The sequence below is a fragment of the Pituophis catenifer genome, unplaced genomic scaffold (genome assembly GCF_029215685.1).
Source record: "Pituophis catenifer annectens isolate HBS135680 unplaced genomic scaffold, rPitCat1.0.hap2 SCAF_7, whole genome shotgun sequence".
NCBI classification, from domain to species: Eukaryota; Metazoa; Chordata; class Lepidosauria; order Squamata; family Colubridae; genus Pituophis; species Pituophis catenifer.
In genome coordinates this window covers 42,139,256-42,157,619 of record NW_027256887.1, presented here as the reverse complement: position 1 = coordinate 42,157,619, position 18,364 = coordinate 42,139,256, and the positions used below count along the sequence as shown (strand labels likewise).

Below are 18,364 nucleotides of genomic sequence, written 5' to 3'. Positions count from 1 at the left end.
AATGTCTTCTGGCGATCAGTTTTATGTCAAAGTACTTTGTTCTAAAAGCTTTTGTTTTCAAAAGCCACTATTTGAACATGAAATATTTTACTCTATTCTTCTATTACCCACTGCCACAGGAAAAGATAATGTGATATATGGGGCTCTGTGGGAGTAGCGGGTTCTCCATTCCATTCCTGAACTGAGAAACTAATTACTCCTCATGTGACCTGTTTGTGAATTTTGTAAAATACCCCATGGTTACATTCCAAAAAGAGTTTACAATTTCAGGGGAAGATCTATCCATTTTAAGAGTATAGCAAATACTCTTGATTAAATTATCAAATTCTACAGGATTAACTTTAAGGAACATTTTATATAAAATGTTATACTTGTCACTATGTTTCCTGACAAATTTGTGGAAAGTATATTCATCCTTGAAAATATCTTGGCACTGGTAATGAATGATGCTAAAAATATAGTTTATGAATTTTTAAAAAGCCACAGAGGATCTAAATGCAAAGTAAAACTTTTGTTTATTCTTCTGATACAATAAGCACTTTATGTGATATTGTAAACTGCTTTCATAGACAAAAAAATCCCGGATAATAGGATTTTCACAGCTGAATATAGGTAGGATTGCTACATAAAAAGCCGTAACAAGTATGTCATTGCATGTATTCATTTCTTGCAATGTAATGCTGTCTCTATATATCTCTTTTTGAGTAAAATGGACACTATAAATATACTAGATGAAGAGTATTTGAGCCATTAAAAATGTTAAAAGATACTTGCATACTTTTCTCATTGCTGAATTCAAACAATTCCCAATAATTGGTAATTTTTAAAAAAAATCAGACAAAAAAAGGTTAATCAGTTCATTAGCACTATACCTGATATCTGGTATGTGAGTTCCTTCGTCCTCTGCTGTAAAATGGAATTAGAAATAAAGTACATAAAAACAGGATGAAGAATGTAAATACAAAAGTCACAAAATATAGCTTAAAGGGTCCTTAGAAAATAAAAACAAATACTGGGTTCTTAGAACCAGAGTAGCATAATGATTGAATGTAATCTTCCCTGTGAATTTAATTAGGACATTATAAGAACATACGGTATAAAACAATCTGCATAAAGCAAGACACTCTACATGCTATTGCTATTATTAAGCTAAACTTTTGTAAAATTTGCTATAATTTTAAGTCTTATATCTTTTTTCCAAGTGCAATGCATCTTAAGATACTGTTGTTTTGTGAATTGATATACCAAAATTACATATTTTTATATCACCACATGTAACTCAGCCCTCACAATTCTTTCCTAAAGATAAGATTAGGAGGCAGTGGTAAGTTGTGTGTAGTTGCCTAATCAGAAGGCCTTACACTGTTATGTGCTGTTTCTGCTCCTGCTATCTCCAAGTCACTACTTGAAATATCAATACTTGGGAAGAGCACTGGTCCACCCAAAAGATGGATACTTCCACCAGATATCCATATGCAATTTATTCACCTCCTAGACCTTCTCTTTGTAGATCTTCTCTTCAATGAATCCTGAAGTTATACCCTATATATTCACTACATGTAAAACAAACAATGAACTTTGATCGGGAGGCTGATTTCCTTCCTTAGAAAGACAAAGAAATATGTCACTGATGCACTGATGTAGACACAGAAGAAATCAATGTATGTACTGACTACAGAGGTTAGAATTCTGATAGCAATAGCACTTAGACTTTTATACTGCTTTATAGTGCTTTATAGCCCTCTCTAAGCAGTTTACATAGTCAGCATATTGCCCCCAAAAATCTGGCTCCTCATTTTATCAATCTTGGAAGGATGGAAAGCTGAGTCAACCTTGAGCCATTCAGAATTCGACTCCTGGAGTGAGCAGTGAGTTAAGCCTGCAGTACCACTGTGCCACCACAGCTCTGATACTGGTGACAAATATCTACCATCGGTGTATACATAAGCAGGCCATTAAAATGGTATTTTGAAGAAGGGCCCACAATTTTTCTTTCCAAGGGAAGGCATTGAGACCCATTGGGAAATTATTGGAGATGTGATTATAATCTGGAGAATTTAATGTCCTATTCTTAAAGTTTTTTCCTTTTTTAAAAAAAGGGATATATTAAGCCTTTCTGAAACATAATACTCCTATTTTATAGCTTTCCATAAAATAAACTTTATGAGAGTATATTTAACAACTTACCTTGTAGTCATATATTCTGCCCTATGACCTAAAGATTAAGAGAAATATAATCTGAAAACGAACGGAACCAGAAGTATATTTCTTGTATAACTGTACAACAAATATGCCAATCAGATTTTTAATCCTCAATTATTTATAATATAACTGTTCATATTTATTTCACAAGACTTATGCTTACATACAAGAAAAATAGTTTCCTACTACAGAGAGTTTTAGAATGTTCAGAAAAAAACATTGTTTCTTATGCAAGTAAAGCATATTTACGCTATTAAGTTAAGCAAAACAAAATTTGAACCAGTGGTACCAGTCTGTGCGTGCATACATAATGAATTATTCACAAAAGGAGAAAAGCTTGCCAGTATGCTTTGGGGAATGAACATATTGCCAACTTTCATAAGTTAAAAATAATTTAGGAAGTAGCTATACTTAGGAAAGTAAATATTTAATGATGCCACAAAAAGATATATGACTTTGTGTTAAGTAATATACATATCTGGTACATATGAGCCCAATAATGTTCTATATATCCTTCATACATTTCAATTATGTATAACTTAGCAACTCTGCAAAAATCCCTCTGAAATAAATAGACAGTTTGTTGTACACAAACTGTCAGAGATGGATAATTTGTAGAAATTAAGACAACAAAAACAGAATAAATTTCCATTATAGTAGTTTACCAAATAAAAAATCAGGGGTCCAAATTGTATTCAATAAACATAATTATGGTAGTTTGATGGGGAAAGAATTCATTTTTGCGAACAGACCATATACATTAATATGGTAACTTGATTGATAGTTAACCTGAAATTTAATTATTCTATTATTTAGCACTACTCATATAACAGCACTGATTCCTATAATGATTCCTAGTTCCTATAACAGCACTGTTTGCTGTTTTTCATAAATGATTACTTAGATTTTGTTTCACAACACAATTTCCATAAAGTTAATTCTGGTTGTGCAAAAGGGGAAAAAAAGAAATACAATCATATATAGTACTTTTAATCATATTTTAAGACTGATGAGCTGGTCTTAAAAGCAGCAATTTAATTTTTAAAAAATTCATATAAGCTGATCTTAAAACTGCAAAATAGCAGGTATTCCTGTACAGCGATCATGACACATCGGTAGACAATACAGTTAAATATTAAATTCTGTGGGTAATAAAAAATTTCTTTTAAACTTGATTTTTGCATATCTGGAGCAGCATGATTATAAATCCCATTTAAAATATGAAAGAGATTTTCTGTGATTCATGACAATACATGAAATCCCACTGTTAGAAGAATTACTCTGCTGGAGCACATTTGGAATGAAAGACGTGCTTTCTCAGTAATATAATGAACAAAGTGGCAGCTCCATGCTTTTGCCCAGAAAGTTTATAATGAATTCTACTCATTATGAGGCACTGTTTGAGCCTTCAGGGATGTAGTTAATAAATACTACAGCAGAAGATGCAAAGTAATGTTGTTAAGAGAGAAATATCTTGACTCTTAGGAATTACAATATAAATCAATTCACACAGTAAATTGGACACTAAATGGTCTTGCACAGTGGGATGGCTAATTCTGCCAAAGTTTCTTCTTTTCTATCTCATACTGCCTATTAGAGGTTTAATACCTTTACTGCAATAATTATTAATTGCTTTATTAAAAGAAAGAAAGAAAAATGTAATGATTCAATAAATAAAAAAACAGGATTAGTTTTATTTTGTCTTTGTGGTTTGGGATGTTTTCCCCTTATCAAAATATATACCATATGATTAATTTGCTATGATATGAGACACTATTTGCAAGCAGTATTCAATAATAATATGACTTTTGGTTTATATCCCCTTGGTTTAGCATTAAACCAAGGGGAAACTTATCAAACAGGAAGCATAGTTTCAAACTATAAAACATGAGCTTGTGCATCATGCTAAACCCTAGAACTGTATTATCACTTAGCATAACAAATAAATTGGGCACAAATCAAAATTATTATCTAAATATATTGCAATAGTGAAAAAAATAGTGAATTGTTGGATTATTGGTATTGAATTGTTGGATTATTGGTGTTCTCTGAGTTTGCTATTGTATCTAATAAGAAAGATCTGTGCAGCAGAAACCTACATTACCTATCATAACTAACCAAATCCTAAATTCAATATAGGTTTATAAAGTATTTTGAATCATTTACCTTCTCCAAGTGTCCGCTGCAGTGAATCATGTTTTGCCTGAAGCTTTGTGATAAGATTGCTTCCTTCCAGGTACTCTCTGAATTTCTGTAGAGACATAGATCTGTATTTCTTATCTGAATATTTGCAATCAAAATTAGTGGGATTTCAAGGAAGAAAACAACTACAATTAGGTCATATTACACAGTATGTAAAACATCCGACATACCATGAAATAGAACTGTTCAGTTTCCTGCTGATTAGCTCTTCTTTTAGCTATGCTAGGCTTGCTCAGGTAGGTCTCAGAAACAGTTGACTTCACAGACTCAGTCGAACGACTGTGCTGGAAGCATTCAGAAACATCATAGTCTTCAATGGTGACCATGTCTTGTATTGTCTGTGAAGTAGCTTCTGTTGTTTTCTTAACCTGGGGTTAACAAGTCCATTTCATCAAACAGAAAGGCACATCAAAATTTATTTCAGAATGAAAATAGAAAAGGGTTGAAGGAAATCAATCCTCTGATAAATCATCTCTGATTGAACTATGGGATGTGAACATAAGAAATATGAAGTTTCACTACATTCTACATATATAGATTCCTCTTTTGAATCATCAAAACAAAAACAAAATAGATTAATAAATCAAATTAAAGTCTTCAGTTTGTTTATTTCAGTTTATTTCAGAAGTATACTATATTAGTGTTTCTTGTGAGAATTACATTCTGTCCAGAGACTACACTGCAATATAACACAGCATTATGAGGGGTCCTTGGTGCTCTCTGAGCTTGCTTGTTTTCTTGCAGATGTTTCATTATCCTAGCTAGATAACATCATCAATGCTAGTAAGGAGTGCTGTTTGCTGTCAGTTTATTATCTGGTGACTTGCCTGTCTGTGTAGGTGGGGGCAGTCTTAGAGATTCTTTGATTGGGCTGTTTACTGATGGCTTTTTTTGCAGTTTCTTGATTGGGGTATTGCTTGCTTGAGTGTTGGTCTGAAGTTGACTTTGAAGTTAATTTACAGTCAGGTCCAGAAATATTGGGACATCGACACAATTCTAACATCTTTGGCTCTATACACCACCACAATGGAGTTGGAATGAAACAAACACAATGTGCTTTAACTGCAGACTGTCAGCTTTAATTTGAAGGTATGTACATCCAACTCAGGTGAATGGTGTAGGACTTACAGCAGTTTGCATATGTGCCTCCCACTTGTTAAGGGACCAAAGATAATGGGACAATTGGCTTCTCAGCTGTTCCATGGCCAGGTGTGATATTCCCTCATTACCCCAATTACAATGTGCAGATAAAAGGCCCAGAGTTCATTTCATGTGTGCTATGTGCATTTGGAATCTGTTGCTGTCAACTCTCAAAATGAGATCCAAAGAGCTGTCACTATCAGTGAAGCAAGCCATCATTAGGCTGAAGAAACAAAACAAACCCATCAGAGAGATAGCAAGCACATTAGGCGTGGCCAAAACAACTGTTTGGAACATTCTCAAAAAGAAGGAATGCACCGGTGAGCTCAGCAACACCAAAAGACCTGGGAGATCACGGAAAACAACTGTGGTGGATGACCGAAGAATTCTTTCCCTGGTGAAGAAAACACCCTTCACAACAGTTGGCGAGATCAAGAACACTCTCCAGGAGGTAGGTGTATGTGTGTCAAAGTCAACAATCAAGAGAAGACTTCACCAGAGTGAATACAGAGGGTTCACCACAAGATGTAAACCATTGGTGAGCCTCAAAAACAGGAAGGCCAGATTAGAGTTTGCCAAACAACATCTAACAAAGCCTTCACAGTTCTGGAACAAGATCCCATGGACAGATGAGACCAAGATCAACTTGTACCAGAATGATGGGAAGAGAAGAGTATGGAGAAGGAAAGGAACTGCTCATGATCCTAAGCATACCACTTCATCAGTAAAGCATGGTGGTGGTAGTGTCATGGCATGGGCATGAATGGCTGCCAATGGAACTGGTTCTCTTGCATTTATTGATGATGTGACTGCTGACAAAAGCAGCAAGATGAATTCTGAAGTGTTTCGGGCAATATTATCTACTCACGTTCAGCCAAATGCTGCAGAACTCATTGGACGGCGCTTCACAGTGCAGATGGACAATGACCCAAAGCATACTGCAAAAGCAACCAAAGAGTTTTTGAAGGGACAGAAGTGGAATGTTATGCAATGGCCAAGTCAATCACTGACCTGAATCCCATTGAGCATGCATTTCACTTGCTGAAGACAAAACTGAAGGGAAAATGCCCCAAGAACAAGCAGGGACTGAAGACAGTTGCAATAGAGACCTGGCAGAGCATCACCAGGGATGAAACCCAGCGTCTGGTGATGTCTATGCGTTCCAGACTTCAGGCTGTGATTGACTGCAATGGATTTGCAACCAAGTATTAAGAAGGGAAAGTTTGATTTATGATTATTATTCTGTCCCATTACCTTTGGTCCCTTAACAAGTGGGAGGCACATATGCAAACTGCTGAAAGTCCTACACCGTTCACCTGAGTTGGATGTACATACCCTCAAATTAAAGCTGACAGTCTGCAGTTAAAGCACATTGTATTTGTTTCATTCCAACTCCATTGTGGTGGTGTATAGCGCCAAAGATGTTAGAATTGTGTCGATGTCCCAACATTTCTGGATCTGACTGTATATTGATCTGAGTGCTGATACTGGTGGAGAGGAGAACAGCCCAACCAAAGAATCTCTAAGACTGCCCCTACTCACACAGACAGGCAAGTCACCAGAATATAAACTGACAGCAAAAAGCACTCCTTACTAGCACTGGTGAAGTTACCTAGTTAGGGTAATGAAACATCTGCAAGAAAACAAGCTCAGAGAGCACCAAGGACCACTCATTTCAACCCTGAGCTACACATATTCTCCTTTATTGGTACACAGCATTGTTTCTATTCATAGCACATATGAAAGTGTGGAATAAATAGGGAGTACTTTCAAAAGCATCAAGAAAGAGCGGATTATTTCCTGAGAAATACACTTTTACAGTATAGTGCTGAGATTCAGAGACTTAGGATGTTTCTACTGATGTTCTTTCTCCTTGCCAAACAGTTTTCCTTCCTACCCATAGATTGGTAAAATGTTCCATTCTGATCAGTTCTGTAGAACCATTTTTAATTATAAAATAATTTGAAAAGGGAGCTCTGTAGATGAGCATTCAGCCTCATTAATGGCAGTTGGCAAATGGAGACCATAGTCTTATGTCCTCCATGTTATCCCATTCTCCTAAAACAATTAAAATAGGTGAGAAAAGTTTACTTTTGCATGATGAAGATGTACAGTATTCACTTCAGAATGGTCCATATGATTTCTATACAGCAAAATCACTACTGAAGAGGAATGCAATTTTAAAAATTTATAATAATAAAGATTTGCAAAAAAAATTGGAGTCAAATTGTGTGACTCCAACTTAGCAAATGTATCATTTATATCACTAATAAGACAAGTGTTGTAGTACTGAAAAAAAAGAAGTATTGTCCCAAAGACTATTATTTTGCTTTGTATTTATTTTTAGTTTGTAAACCCTGGGGACATGGACTTGCCATTTCATTCTTTATAAAGTAAAATGTTTTTCCTAAATTGCACAGGCAACTTTATAAACCAATTTGATAAACAGAATTATTCTAGTAAAGGTATGAAAAGTTTATTACAAAGAAGTTAATATGGTTGTAAAACATGGAATGAATCTTATACGTGTAAGACACAAAACAGAAAGATATGCTACCCATATTACAAATCTTACCTCTTCATTTTCAATTTTCAATGTTGTTAGTCGAGACTGAAGTTGCTGATATCGAAGCACAAGTTCTCCTTGAACTGGCTGTTGGGCACTGACTTGAGAAACCTGAAAAAAGCAGGAAAAACTGAGAAATCATGTGAAAAGAGAAGAAAAAGGTGCACAGTTGTAATGGGCTCCTACAATTGCTGTGGTGGCACAGTGGTTAGAATGCAGTATTGCAGACTAATTCTGCTGATTGCCAGCAGTTCGATTCTCACAGGCTCAAGGTTGACTTAGCTTTCCATCCTTCTGAGGTTGGTAAAATGAGGATCCAGAGTGTTGGGGTTAATATGCTAACTCTGTAAACTGCTTAGAGAGGCCTGTAAAGCACTATGAAGTGGTATATAAGACTAAGTGCTATTGCTATGGCTACTTTGCATAATGGATCAAAAATTTAATCATCAAGACACCGAATAAAATATATGATGGTAATAATTTTCATTTAATTTAAAGTCTATAAGAATTTACATTAAATGAATATTCTTGGATATTCATTATGTGGATAATTAGATATGCACACATGTCATTATGGATATGAGAACATGAAAACTGCTGTAGGTGCTTACATATGAGACACTAAGAAAAAAAAACTATGGCATGGATGTCTGGGTGTTCTCAAACTGGTATTAATTATACAATAGCCACAAACACCACAACTGAAACAGGTGGGCTGACTGAAACTGCCAGAAGCTTGATTCTCAGAACTGCTTGAAACATGGCAACCCTCTGTAACGTATGATCAAAGATAAATTGAGGGAATTGCTCATTCTAGAATGCAGCTTAAACATCTACAAATAGAAAAAAATCATGTTTTTTGAATGATTAGTTTTAAATGATTGTGGAGCACTCTAAAGAAGTTTGAATAATATTGAAACATATAGAAGCAATTTTCCCCTTCCTTTACTTATTGGTTCAAACTACAGTTGATTCTCATTATTCATAGTTCTGCATGTGCATATTTGCAACATTTATTTGCAATTCCAAATCAATATTTTTGGTATTTTCACAGTCATGCAGACTGGTGAAAATTTTTAATCACCTAATGTGCATGTTCTTAGCTGAGGTTTCAGTATTCACTAATTTAGCGTCTGAAATTTTTTTTACAGAACTGAACTACCACAAAAAATGAGAAATCTTTGTATTTGGCCAACTAACAAAAGATTACTAATCTTGTGGTACAGTTGAATAGATAATAGTGAATGGTTGATGTGGCCTGTGATATGCATAGACTATCTAATAAATTAAATTCTACACAAAATGTTAATGAGCAGTATTCTTGATATAATTTCCTTAGCCATATTGTAGTATCTCTAGAAACAATATCACTCTTAGGCTACCAACTCTTTCCTCAGATGAATAAAAGATAGAAACTAACAAAAAGACATCACAATAAATATCTAGATGCAAACAAAAACATTGTTTAAATGTTATTCTTTCTGGAAATTTTAATTGATCTAAATAACAAATTGAGGTATTTGGGGGTTTATTGGCTGGTAAGGAGAAGAAGGAATCTCAGTACGTAAATCACCTCTTTTTTGCTATTTTTTCAACTTTTATAGTCTAAGTGGGATAGGAGGATAGGAAGGTTGACATAGAGGCATGGTACCATATGAGAGATGGGATGGGGGAAGAATAAAGGTGATTTTTAAAGAGGAGAAGGTGAGAGGGAGGAGGCAAAAGAATATCATTGCTATATATGCTCTTCATAATATCAGGCAACTTTTCAATAGATTTTGTCGGGATACAGCTTTCAATAATTTTCTGCCTGCGAGATAATCTTAACTCCATAGAGAAATTACATAGAGACATTCAAAAAGATATAAACAATGGGGGAATACTGTAAAATTATTTCTTTACATGTTAAGAGATCTGGGAGATCCTATTAAGAGGAAAAGAATGTTAGTTATGTCAAACCATTTAAACCTCATGTGGCTATGTTATGCGTACAACAAATAGATTCAATATTAGTACAACATGAGCATGATTTAAAAAATCAAGTAAACTTTATTTAGAAATTAATAATTTATTAGCAAATTATATTAGAACTGGATTAGATACCCTGTTTTCCCCAAAATAAGACATCCCCTGATAATAAGCCCAATCGGGCTTTTGAGCACATGGCAATAAGGCCAAGCACTTATTTCAGGGTTCAAAAAAATATAAGACAGGGTCTTATTTTCGGGGAAACATGGTAGTATTTCAAACAAATTTGCTTCCAACAACCAAAAACAACGGGAAAAGCTGGAGTCACTTAATGATTCATGATTCACTTAACAAACATAACAAAAAAGGTTGTAAAATCAGGTACAACTCACTTAACAATCACCTTGCTTAACAATAGAAATTGTGATCCCAATTGTGTTCATTAAGATAATTTTGATCCTTAAACTGGATAAAGATTTGGGTTTAGCATTTTGTAAGCCCATTTCCTTTCTCAATAAAGATTATAAACTGCATAATATAACTGTTAACTGATTAAAAAGTGATTATAGATAGTCCTCAATTTACGACACAATTGAGCCCAAAATTTATGTTCCTAAGTGAGAAATTTGTTAAGTGAGTTTTGCCCCATTTTTCGACTTTTCTTGCCACATGTTAAGCAAATCACTGCAGTTGTTAAATTAGTAACAAGTGAATCTGGGACCCCTATTGACTTTGCTTGTCAAAAAGTCGCAAAAGGGGATCACATGACTTTGTGATGTGATCACTGCAACCATCATAAATATGAGTCAGTTGTCAAACTTCTGAATGTAAATCACATGACCATGGGGATGCTGCTGCAATCGTTAGTATAGAAAAATGGTCATAAATCACTTTTTTCAGTGCCTTTGTAACTTGGAAAAGTCATTAAGCGAACTGTTGTAAATCAAGGACTACCTGTACATAAAAAAGTTACTCATTCTAGCTCAATCTGGCTTTATTATAAACTGTTAACAAATTTTTATTAGCCATATGTTCCTTAGATATACTTAAAGCCTTTGAAACTCTAGAAATACAATGTTTAAAACAAATATTAATTCAATTTAATTTTGGGGATGGCTTTTGAAAAGCTAAGTTGAATCATAAGATGATTGAACATAGTTATTGACCAACTAAAGCCCTGATACTACTTAACAGTTATGATTAAGATCCTATCATGATTTTAAGAGGTAGTAAGCAAGGTGGTCCTTTATCACCTTTACTATTGAATTTAGCTACAGAAGTGCAGGCTATAGCACTTAGATCCAATAATCAGATTAACAGGATAAAAATGGAAGGTGAGACTTATCTTTTAAATCTATTTGCAGATGATATGAACTTGACTTTCTCAAATGCTTCTCATTCACCTAGCTATATTAAAGAGTTAGAGGTATTTGCAGAGGTGTCAGGAATATCAGTTAATTTTCATAAATCACATTTGATATTTTTTATATATTCTAAAAAGCTGAAAAGGAAATTTTCACTTTTAGGAATTCCAATAGTATATTATTATTGCTAAAATATTAATAAAATATTTACAAATAATTATGTACCAACAAAGCTAAACAAAGAATGAAAAACCGGACTTTAAAATATTTCAATATTTAGGGCAAATTGCAGTGATAAATATGAAAATTATTGCATGGCTTAATTTTTTTATTTTATTGGAGAAAAGAAAAGAAAAGAAAAGAAAAGAAAAGAAAAGAAAAGAAAAGAAAAGAAAAGAAAAGAAACGTTTGTTTTCATTGACAAAACTGAGAGCAAATAAAAGGATTTTATGTAGACCTCAGAAATGGGAGCTGGCTGGGGCATGTCCAACTTGTTAAAACATTATAAAGCACCAGAGTTAAGGCATAGGATTATTATTAAGAATGTACTTTGCTGGACATGTGCTCCGAATGAGTGAGCAACGTCCACCAAAGACCACAATCAATTGGATACCATCATATGGTTGGAGAAAAAGAGGAAGATCAAAGCAAACCTGGAGCCAAACATTTCAAAAAGATCTAAAAAATATTAATCTTAAATGGAAGGTTGCAGAGACTGTAGCTGTAGACCAAAAGCTGTGGAGTATGCTTGTAGTTCAATGTGCTCAGCACAGGATATGATAATATTTAGAAAAAGCAAAAGGAATAATTTAAAAAATGTATAGGTTATCTTGGCAATCAGAAATAGGAGATCCACCAATATGGTTTAAAGGAAGCTTGGGATACTGATCTTGGGAATCCCATAAAGAAGACAAATTTGCAGAAGTTATGGAAACTGTGTGGATTCACTTCAGCTGCAATGCAAGAATTGCAGTAGAAGATTACATATCATTAATATTTGATTTTTGTTAGATCTGATTTCTGGTACATATATATCAAAATTATTCTTCCGTACATTGGAGAGGTTGCCAAAAAAAGGGGTTATTTTTTCATTTGTGGTGGAATGGGATAAAGTCATAATCTCTGGGCATAAAATATTTGAGGAAATAATTACTATCACTAATGGAATGTTCCCCAGAGCTAGGTTTACTGGACTTATTTACAAGACCAAACTATAAGGTTCAAAATAAAGAAATTTATTTATTTAATCTTAGCAACCAAAATTAAAATTGTGCAATTGTGACAAGTGATCTGTAGGCTTCAACACATTGAAAGCTGCTGGTACTTTGTGAGGCTTTGCCAGAAGAAAGCTAGGCCAAGAGTGAGTAGAGTGATATGTGGTAGTCTGTGGGCACCCAAAAGACAGAGATGGGAGAAAATAGGCAGCTGAAGCACCCTGTGGTCATAAGTGTGGATGGATTCTCAAGGTTCAAATTTTGATTGTGTGACTGTGGGATCAGTGCAACCACTATAGCTTTGGGGAACAATCGTAAGTCCATTTTTTCAGCACAGTTGTAAGCTCAAACAGTTGCTGAATGGATGGTCATAAATTGAGGATTGCCTTTTGACAAGATATGGTTTTAGAAATTTTTTTGGAGTTATATAACAGGAAAATAAGGAAATGGACATTATGTATTCTTACTACTATAAAATAGAAGGCTTTACAAGGATGGAATGATATCCATTCTCTATAAATTATACACTGCTTGAAGAATTTACTTCTCCTTCCAAACATGATAAATTTTCTATTATAGGAAGTCTTGAGTGTGGGACTATTTAAACATTTGGTCAACAATTACTGACCTCATCACCCATATGGGGCTGAAACTCAAATTTCATTGGAGGACAGAAGGCTGTAGGATACATTTCCATGAATCTCTGCTTGTCACTTCGAGGCTCCAGATTGTCAACAGCATTTTCAATGATGTCCAAGCCCTCGTGTCGTGAAGTTTCAAGGTTATATTCTGCAGAGAGATATGTTCTTAAGGCTCTGTTCAGGCTTGCATGGTATCCAAGATCGCAACACTAACAGAATATCCAAAAGAAGAAAATACATTTAGAAATAAAAATCAAATTTCAATGGAATAGCCTAAAGCAATAGCTACCATATTGACATATAATAAATCTTTGTAGTTTATTTACTAATCAATAGGCTATGTTATTAAATATCTTAATTAAAAGACCTATATAATAATTACAATTAATTATTGGATAAGGAAGAACTGTAATGGAAACTAAGTTACTAAAGCTATGCTTCTCACAATACTTTCATGATAAATTATCATGATAAATTGTCATATTGATCTTAATAGATATCACTCGATCACTTGTATGCAGATAATGGTGAGATTTAAAGAAATGTCACTTAATCTAACATTATTACATTGACTGTCTGTAGACATATCAATTAATAATAGTATGGTGACTTTCAGAAATCTAATCCAATATAGATAGAAAATATTATTATTGTTCTGATAATATTTGGACATCTAATTGGCAGGCTTAGCAGACATAGGTTCAAAACATTGCCATAAGATTTGTGCAGAGTTTGAAATTATATTTTACATATTTCAAGTAAAAGTTTAAACTAGCAAAATAAATCTCTAAGTTACTTTGTGTATTTCAGTTGTCTTCTAAACACATTCATTAATTGGATTGTTTTCTGAAAAGATTTCCCAGCTTTTGAAATAAGGACTAGTTACATAATGCTATTTCAAATAAACATTAAGTATGTTTTAAGTGTACCCTTAAAATGTTAAGTGTTGATAGTCTGGCTCCCAAACAAGAGCACATCTGATGGCAAAACTCAATTTATATTATATGACATTTGAAACGTATTACTGCATCTTAAGCAGGGTGATAAAGTATTAATGAAATATGTATATTTAGAAATAGGGAAATAAGTGTGGAAATCAGAGCAATCTGGAACTTAGCAATAAACTTAAATCTTGGAATTTGAAAAGGATATCTAAGAAGCTATGCAAATGACTACTTACTAATTTAAATGGATTTATCTATATCACTCCATCTGTAATAAGTTAGCAATGTTAAAATTTACTTAAGAAATGCTCATGATCAAGAAGTAAACAATACTTCAATCAAAGAATGTCAAACAAGTTCACAGTAAACAGCCCAACCAAAGAACCACCATGACCATTCCAACCAACACTGACAAGCCTCTAGAATATAAAATGAAAGCAAACCCCACTCTTTACTTGCACTGATGATGTTACCTACTTTGGTAATGAAACTGCAAGAAAACAACTAAGCTCAGAGAGCACCAAAGACCCCCCATTTAAATCGTGAGCTACAAATATTCTCCTCTATGGAAGTATTTCCATAATAAACATGTTTCTTACTCAGATGAGTAGCAATAGCAATAGCACTTAAGACTTATATACCGCTTTACAGCCCTCTCTAAGTAGTTTTACAGAGTCAGCATATTGCCTCCAACAATTTCCCAGCTCATTTTACCCATCTCGGAAGGATGACAGTCTAGTGAGATTTGAACTGCCAAATTGCAGACAGCTGGCAGTCAGCAGAAGTAACTGCAGTACTGCACCATAACTACTGCGCCACCATGGCTCATATACTAGTAGTAGTCCTAGTATTTAGTCTGGGAACATGCAGTTGAGTAGGAGTAGGCCTATACTGTTGTATGTTTTCCATATATTTCCCTATACTTCAGTAGAACAAAAGGTGACACTAAATAAAACAACCCTTTTATAACTGTGTTTAACATAACACTAATCATACCATTTTAAAGAATAAAAAGCAGATCCAGAATTCTAAACATGATCCAGTAGCATAAGAATTTCAGAAATACCAATTACTTACATCAATCAGGTCTGAAAGGTCATGAATATAATATTTGAAAACAGAAGCATTTGTTGCTTCAAGGGTAAGCAGATATTCATTTCTGGCTTTAACAGATTTCAGTTTGTTTTCAGAGTATTTTGCCTGACGCTGAGAATAGAAATAATATAAATATATATTAACACATGTGCAAAATTATAAATTTATGACACTATTTTACAAAATAACAAAATGCATATTCACTATGTGTAAATAATGACATTCTTTTCTTAAGAAATATATATAGTTATATGGAAATCTTACTGGAGGATTATTTGTTTTTATTGTTTGTTTTTATTGTTTTTATCCCTGGGATTTGACACACCTGGAGATTGGTCTAAGATAAGTTGATCTATTGGATCAACTTGATTGACATTGTTTCAACTTTCCTCTTGCTACAAAACTGCTATACAACACAGATCATGGAATGCTGCAACGAACTGAATAAAGTTGTTTCCAAAACCAGAGAGACAATGTTTTAATTGATATGAAAAATGGCTATGTGACCTGCCATATTCTGTAACTACAGAAAGCCATATTGACCAATGGGAGTCCTGATTCACTAGCCACAGCATTCAATAGTGAAGGAAAAATAAGGATTTCCTCCAACAGGGGGAAAAAAACTTTGCAGGGATGAAATAGAGAAGGTAGCAAAGCCCATTACTCTGTTGATAACGTTTGTGGGTTTGTAATAACACACTGGTACATTTAGTTTTAGATTTCAATTTCTAACATTGCTCTTACAAAAGGTTTTAGTTGCTTTAAGTGTAGAAATACAACCACAACCCTGAAGACACCAATGAAACATCAGCTTCCCCATTTCTACAGGAAAGGACCACTCATGTGAGTATGACACTATTTTATCTCCAGCCCAAATTACTCAGTCTAATACAAAACTAGAATAGAACAGAATAAAATTCTTTAATGGCCAGGTATGATGGGACACACAAGGAATTTGTCTTGGTGCATATGCTCTCAGTGTACATAAAAAAAAAGATATGTTCATCAAGAATCATAAGGTACAACACTTAATTATAGTCATAGGGAACAAATAAGCAATCAAATCATATTAGGAAACAGTCAATATAAATATAAAACTACGACCAAAGTGTAAATGAATTTTGGAATTACTATCAAACAATTAAAGCAAACTGATCCTTACTTTTTCCTTCATTTTTTCAATTTTTTTCACTGAACTCCGTCTTTGGTGTCTTTCCTCCAATCGAATGTGAAAAACAGGATCTCCTGATCTGCCAATTTGTTTTTCTTCTTGCTTTTCAGCCTCTTTCAATTTACTTTCTGCACTGATGCTCTCAGTATGATACATATGATATGTTTTCATAACCTGGGTCCAAGAGAGTTAAAAGTTAAAGGAAAGATAGAAAATGAATAAAACTGCATTATACACTATTTTAAATTATTGCATTGTCTGTTCTGGGGCTCAGGACAGGTTATAAGGGTGTCTGAGTTATATTGTAAAATCTATAATTGGAAAAAACTATATAATTTAAAAAAGTATATAATTAAAAGTGTTTTACTTGTTTAATTTAATTCTACAGCACCGTACTTTGCCTAAGAATTTAAAGTTTAATATATAATTATTTTCATAAAGCATTTTTAATTTCAGGAATTTTAGGAAGAGTAACATCAGCTATTAGGAAGGTAGACTCTTAAAAGAAAGAAGTGTCAAGTATAAAGTATGCAACCATGTACCAAAGATATTTATTTAATGATTTAAAATGTTTACAATGACTCATTTGCCATGCAAATCTAGATACTTTACAATAAATATGCAAATTTGATCATTTTCAGATTTAATATCTATACAACCATAATTAATTATTTCTACGTTCTTATTCCCATTCCAAAAGCCACACTTTTAACTGTATGCTATAAAGAGACTTATAACATCTGTTCTGTTTATTCCATATGTACAATTAACAGGTAGTCCTCAACTTACAACCACAATTGAGCCCCACCTTTATGTTAAGTGAGAAATTTGTTAAGTGAGTTTTGCCCCATTTTATCACTTTTCTTGCTACATTTATTAAGCGAATCACTGCAATTGTTAAATTAGTAACACAGTTGCTACATGAATCTTGTTCCCCCATTGACTTTGCTTGTCAGAAGGTCGCAAAAAGGGATCATATAACTCCAGGACACTGCAACTGTCATAAACACCACAATTTTTATGTTTTATGTTTTTTGTTTATTGGTTGTCAAGCATCCAAATGTAAATCACGTGACCATGGGGATGCTATAACGGTCATAAAGGGTGAAAAATGGTCATAAGTCACTTTTTTCAATGCTGTTGTAACTTTGAATGGTCACTAAATGTACTGTTGTAAGTCGAGGACTATCTGTATATTACTTCTAAAAGCATCTGAAAGATAGTTTAGTATTTTGTATGGTGCATCACTTCAGGTAATAGAAGTTCTGTTAATATCCCCAAAAATAATATTCGTATTTTTTTTCAAAAATCACCCTAGTGAAAGGATATGGAGGTGAAACACATCAGGTCTGTCATCTGCAACTGTCCTGTACTACAGAAAGTCTCAACCTATGGCCACTTGCTTAACAATGAATTAACAATGGCCTCTGAAAAAGTCAGTTATAACCTAAGTTTGAACTTATAACTGTTGCCCTCCCCTCATAGTGACATGAATGCAATGTGGGCACTTGGCAACTGACTCACATTTACAACCAGTTGCAGAAGCTTACTGTCACATGATCATGATTTGTCAAGACTGCATAACTTAACTTACCTGACTCAATTTATGAACACAATAAAAATGTTTATAAAATTGGATCTGGTCATGTGATGACTTGATTTATGACCACTACAATGGAAATCCTAATCCCAGTCCCAGTTGTGATCATAAATTAAGGACTACATGTATTGGGGAATATCAGTAGAAATTCTAGGCACCCCACTCCCTGGTCAACTAACATATGAAACGTTCAACCATAGAGAACGAGGGGAAAAAGAAAAAAAACAATGTTAATATTTCATGTTCGCCCAGAAAAA

General features: G+C 33.9%; 1 protein-coding gene across 1 annotated transcript in view; it reads right to left on the bottom strand.

The window, feature by feature from the left end:
- The window catches only part of SRGAP1 (SLIT-ROBO Rho GTPase activating protein 1), a 155,693-nt gene that overhangs the window by 26,825 nt on the left and 110,504 nt on the right, over positions 1-18,364 (bottom strand). The window contains exons 5-12 of the mRNA XM_070946667.1: positions 16,499-16,681; positions 15,319-15,447; positions 13,285-13,506; positions 8,120-8,221; positions 4,575-4,772; positions 4,369-4,453; positions 2,188-2,215; positions 873-906 (exon numbers count right to left, since the gene is read on the bottom strand). Coding sequence (XP_070802768.1) covers positions 873-906; positions 2,188-2,215; positions 4,369-4,453; positions 4,575-4,772; positions 8,120-8,221; positions 13,285-13,506; positions 15,319-15,447; positions 16,499-16,681 — 981 coding nt within the window. The remainder of the gene's footprint in view (positions 1-872; positions 907-2,187; positions 2,216-4,368; positions 4,454-4,574; positions 4,773-8,119; positions 8,222-13,284; positions 13,507-15,318; positions 15,448-16,498; positions 16,682-18,364) is intronic.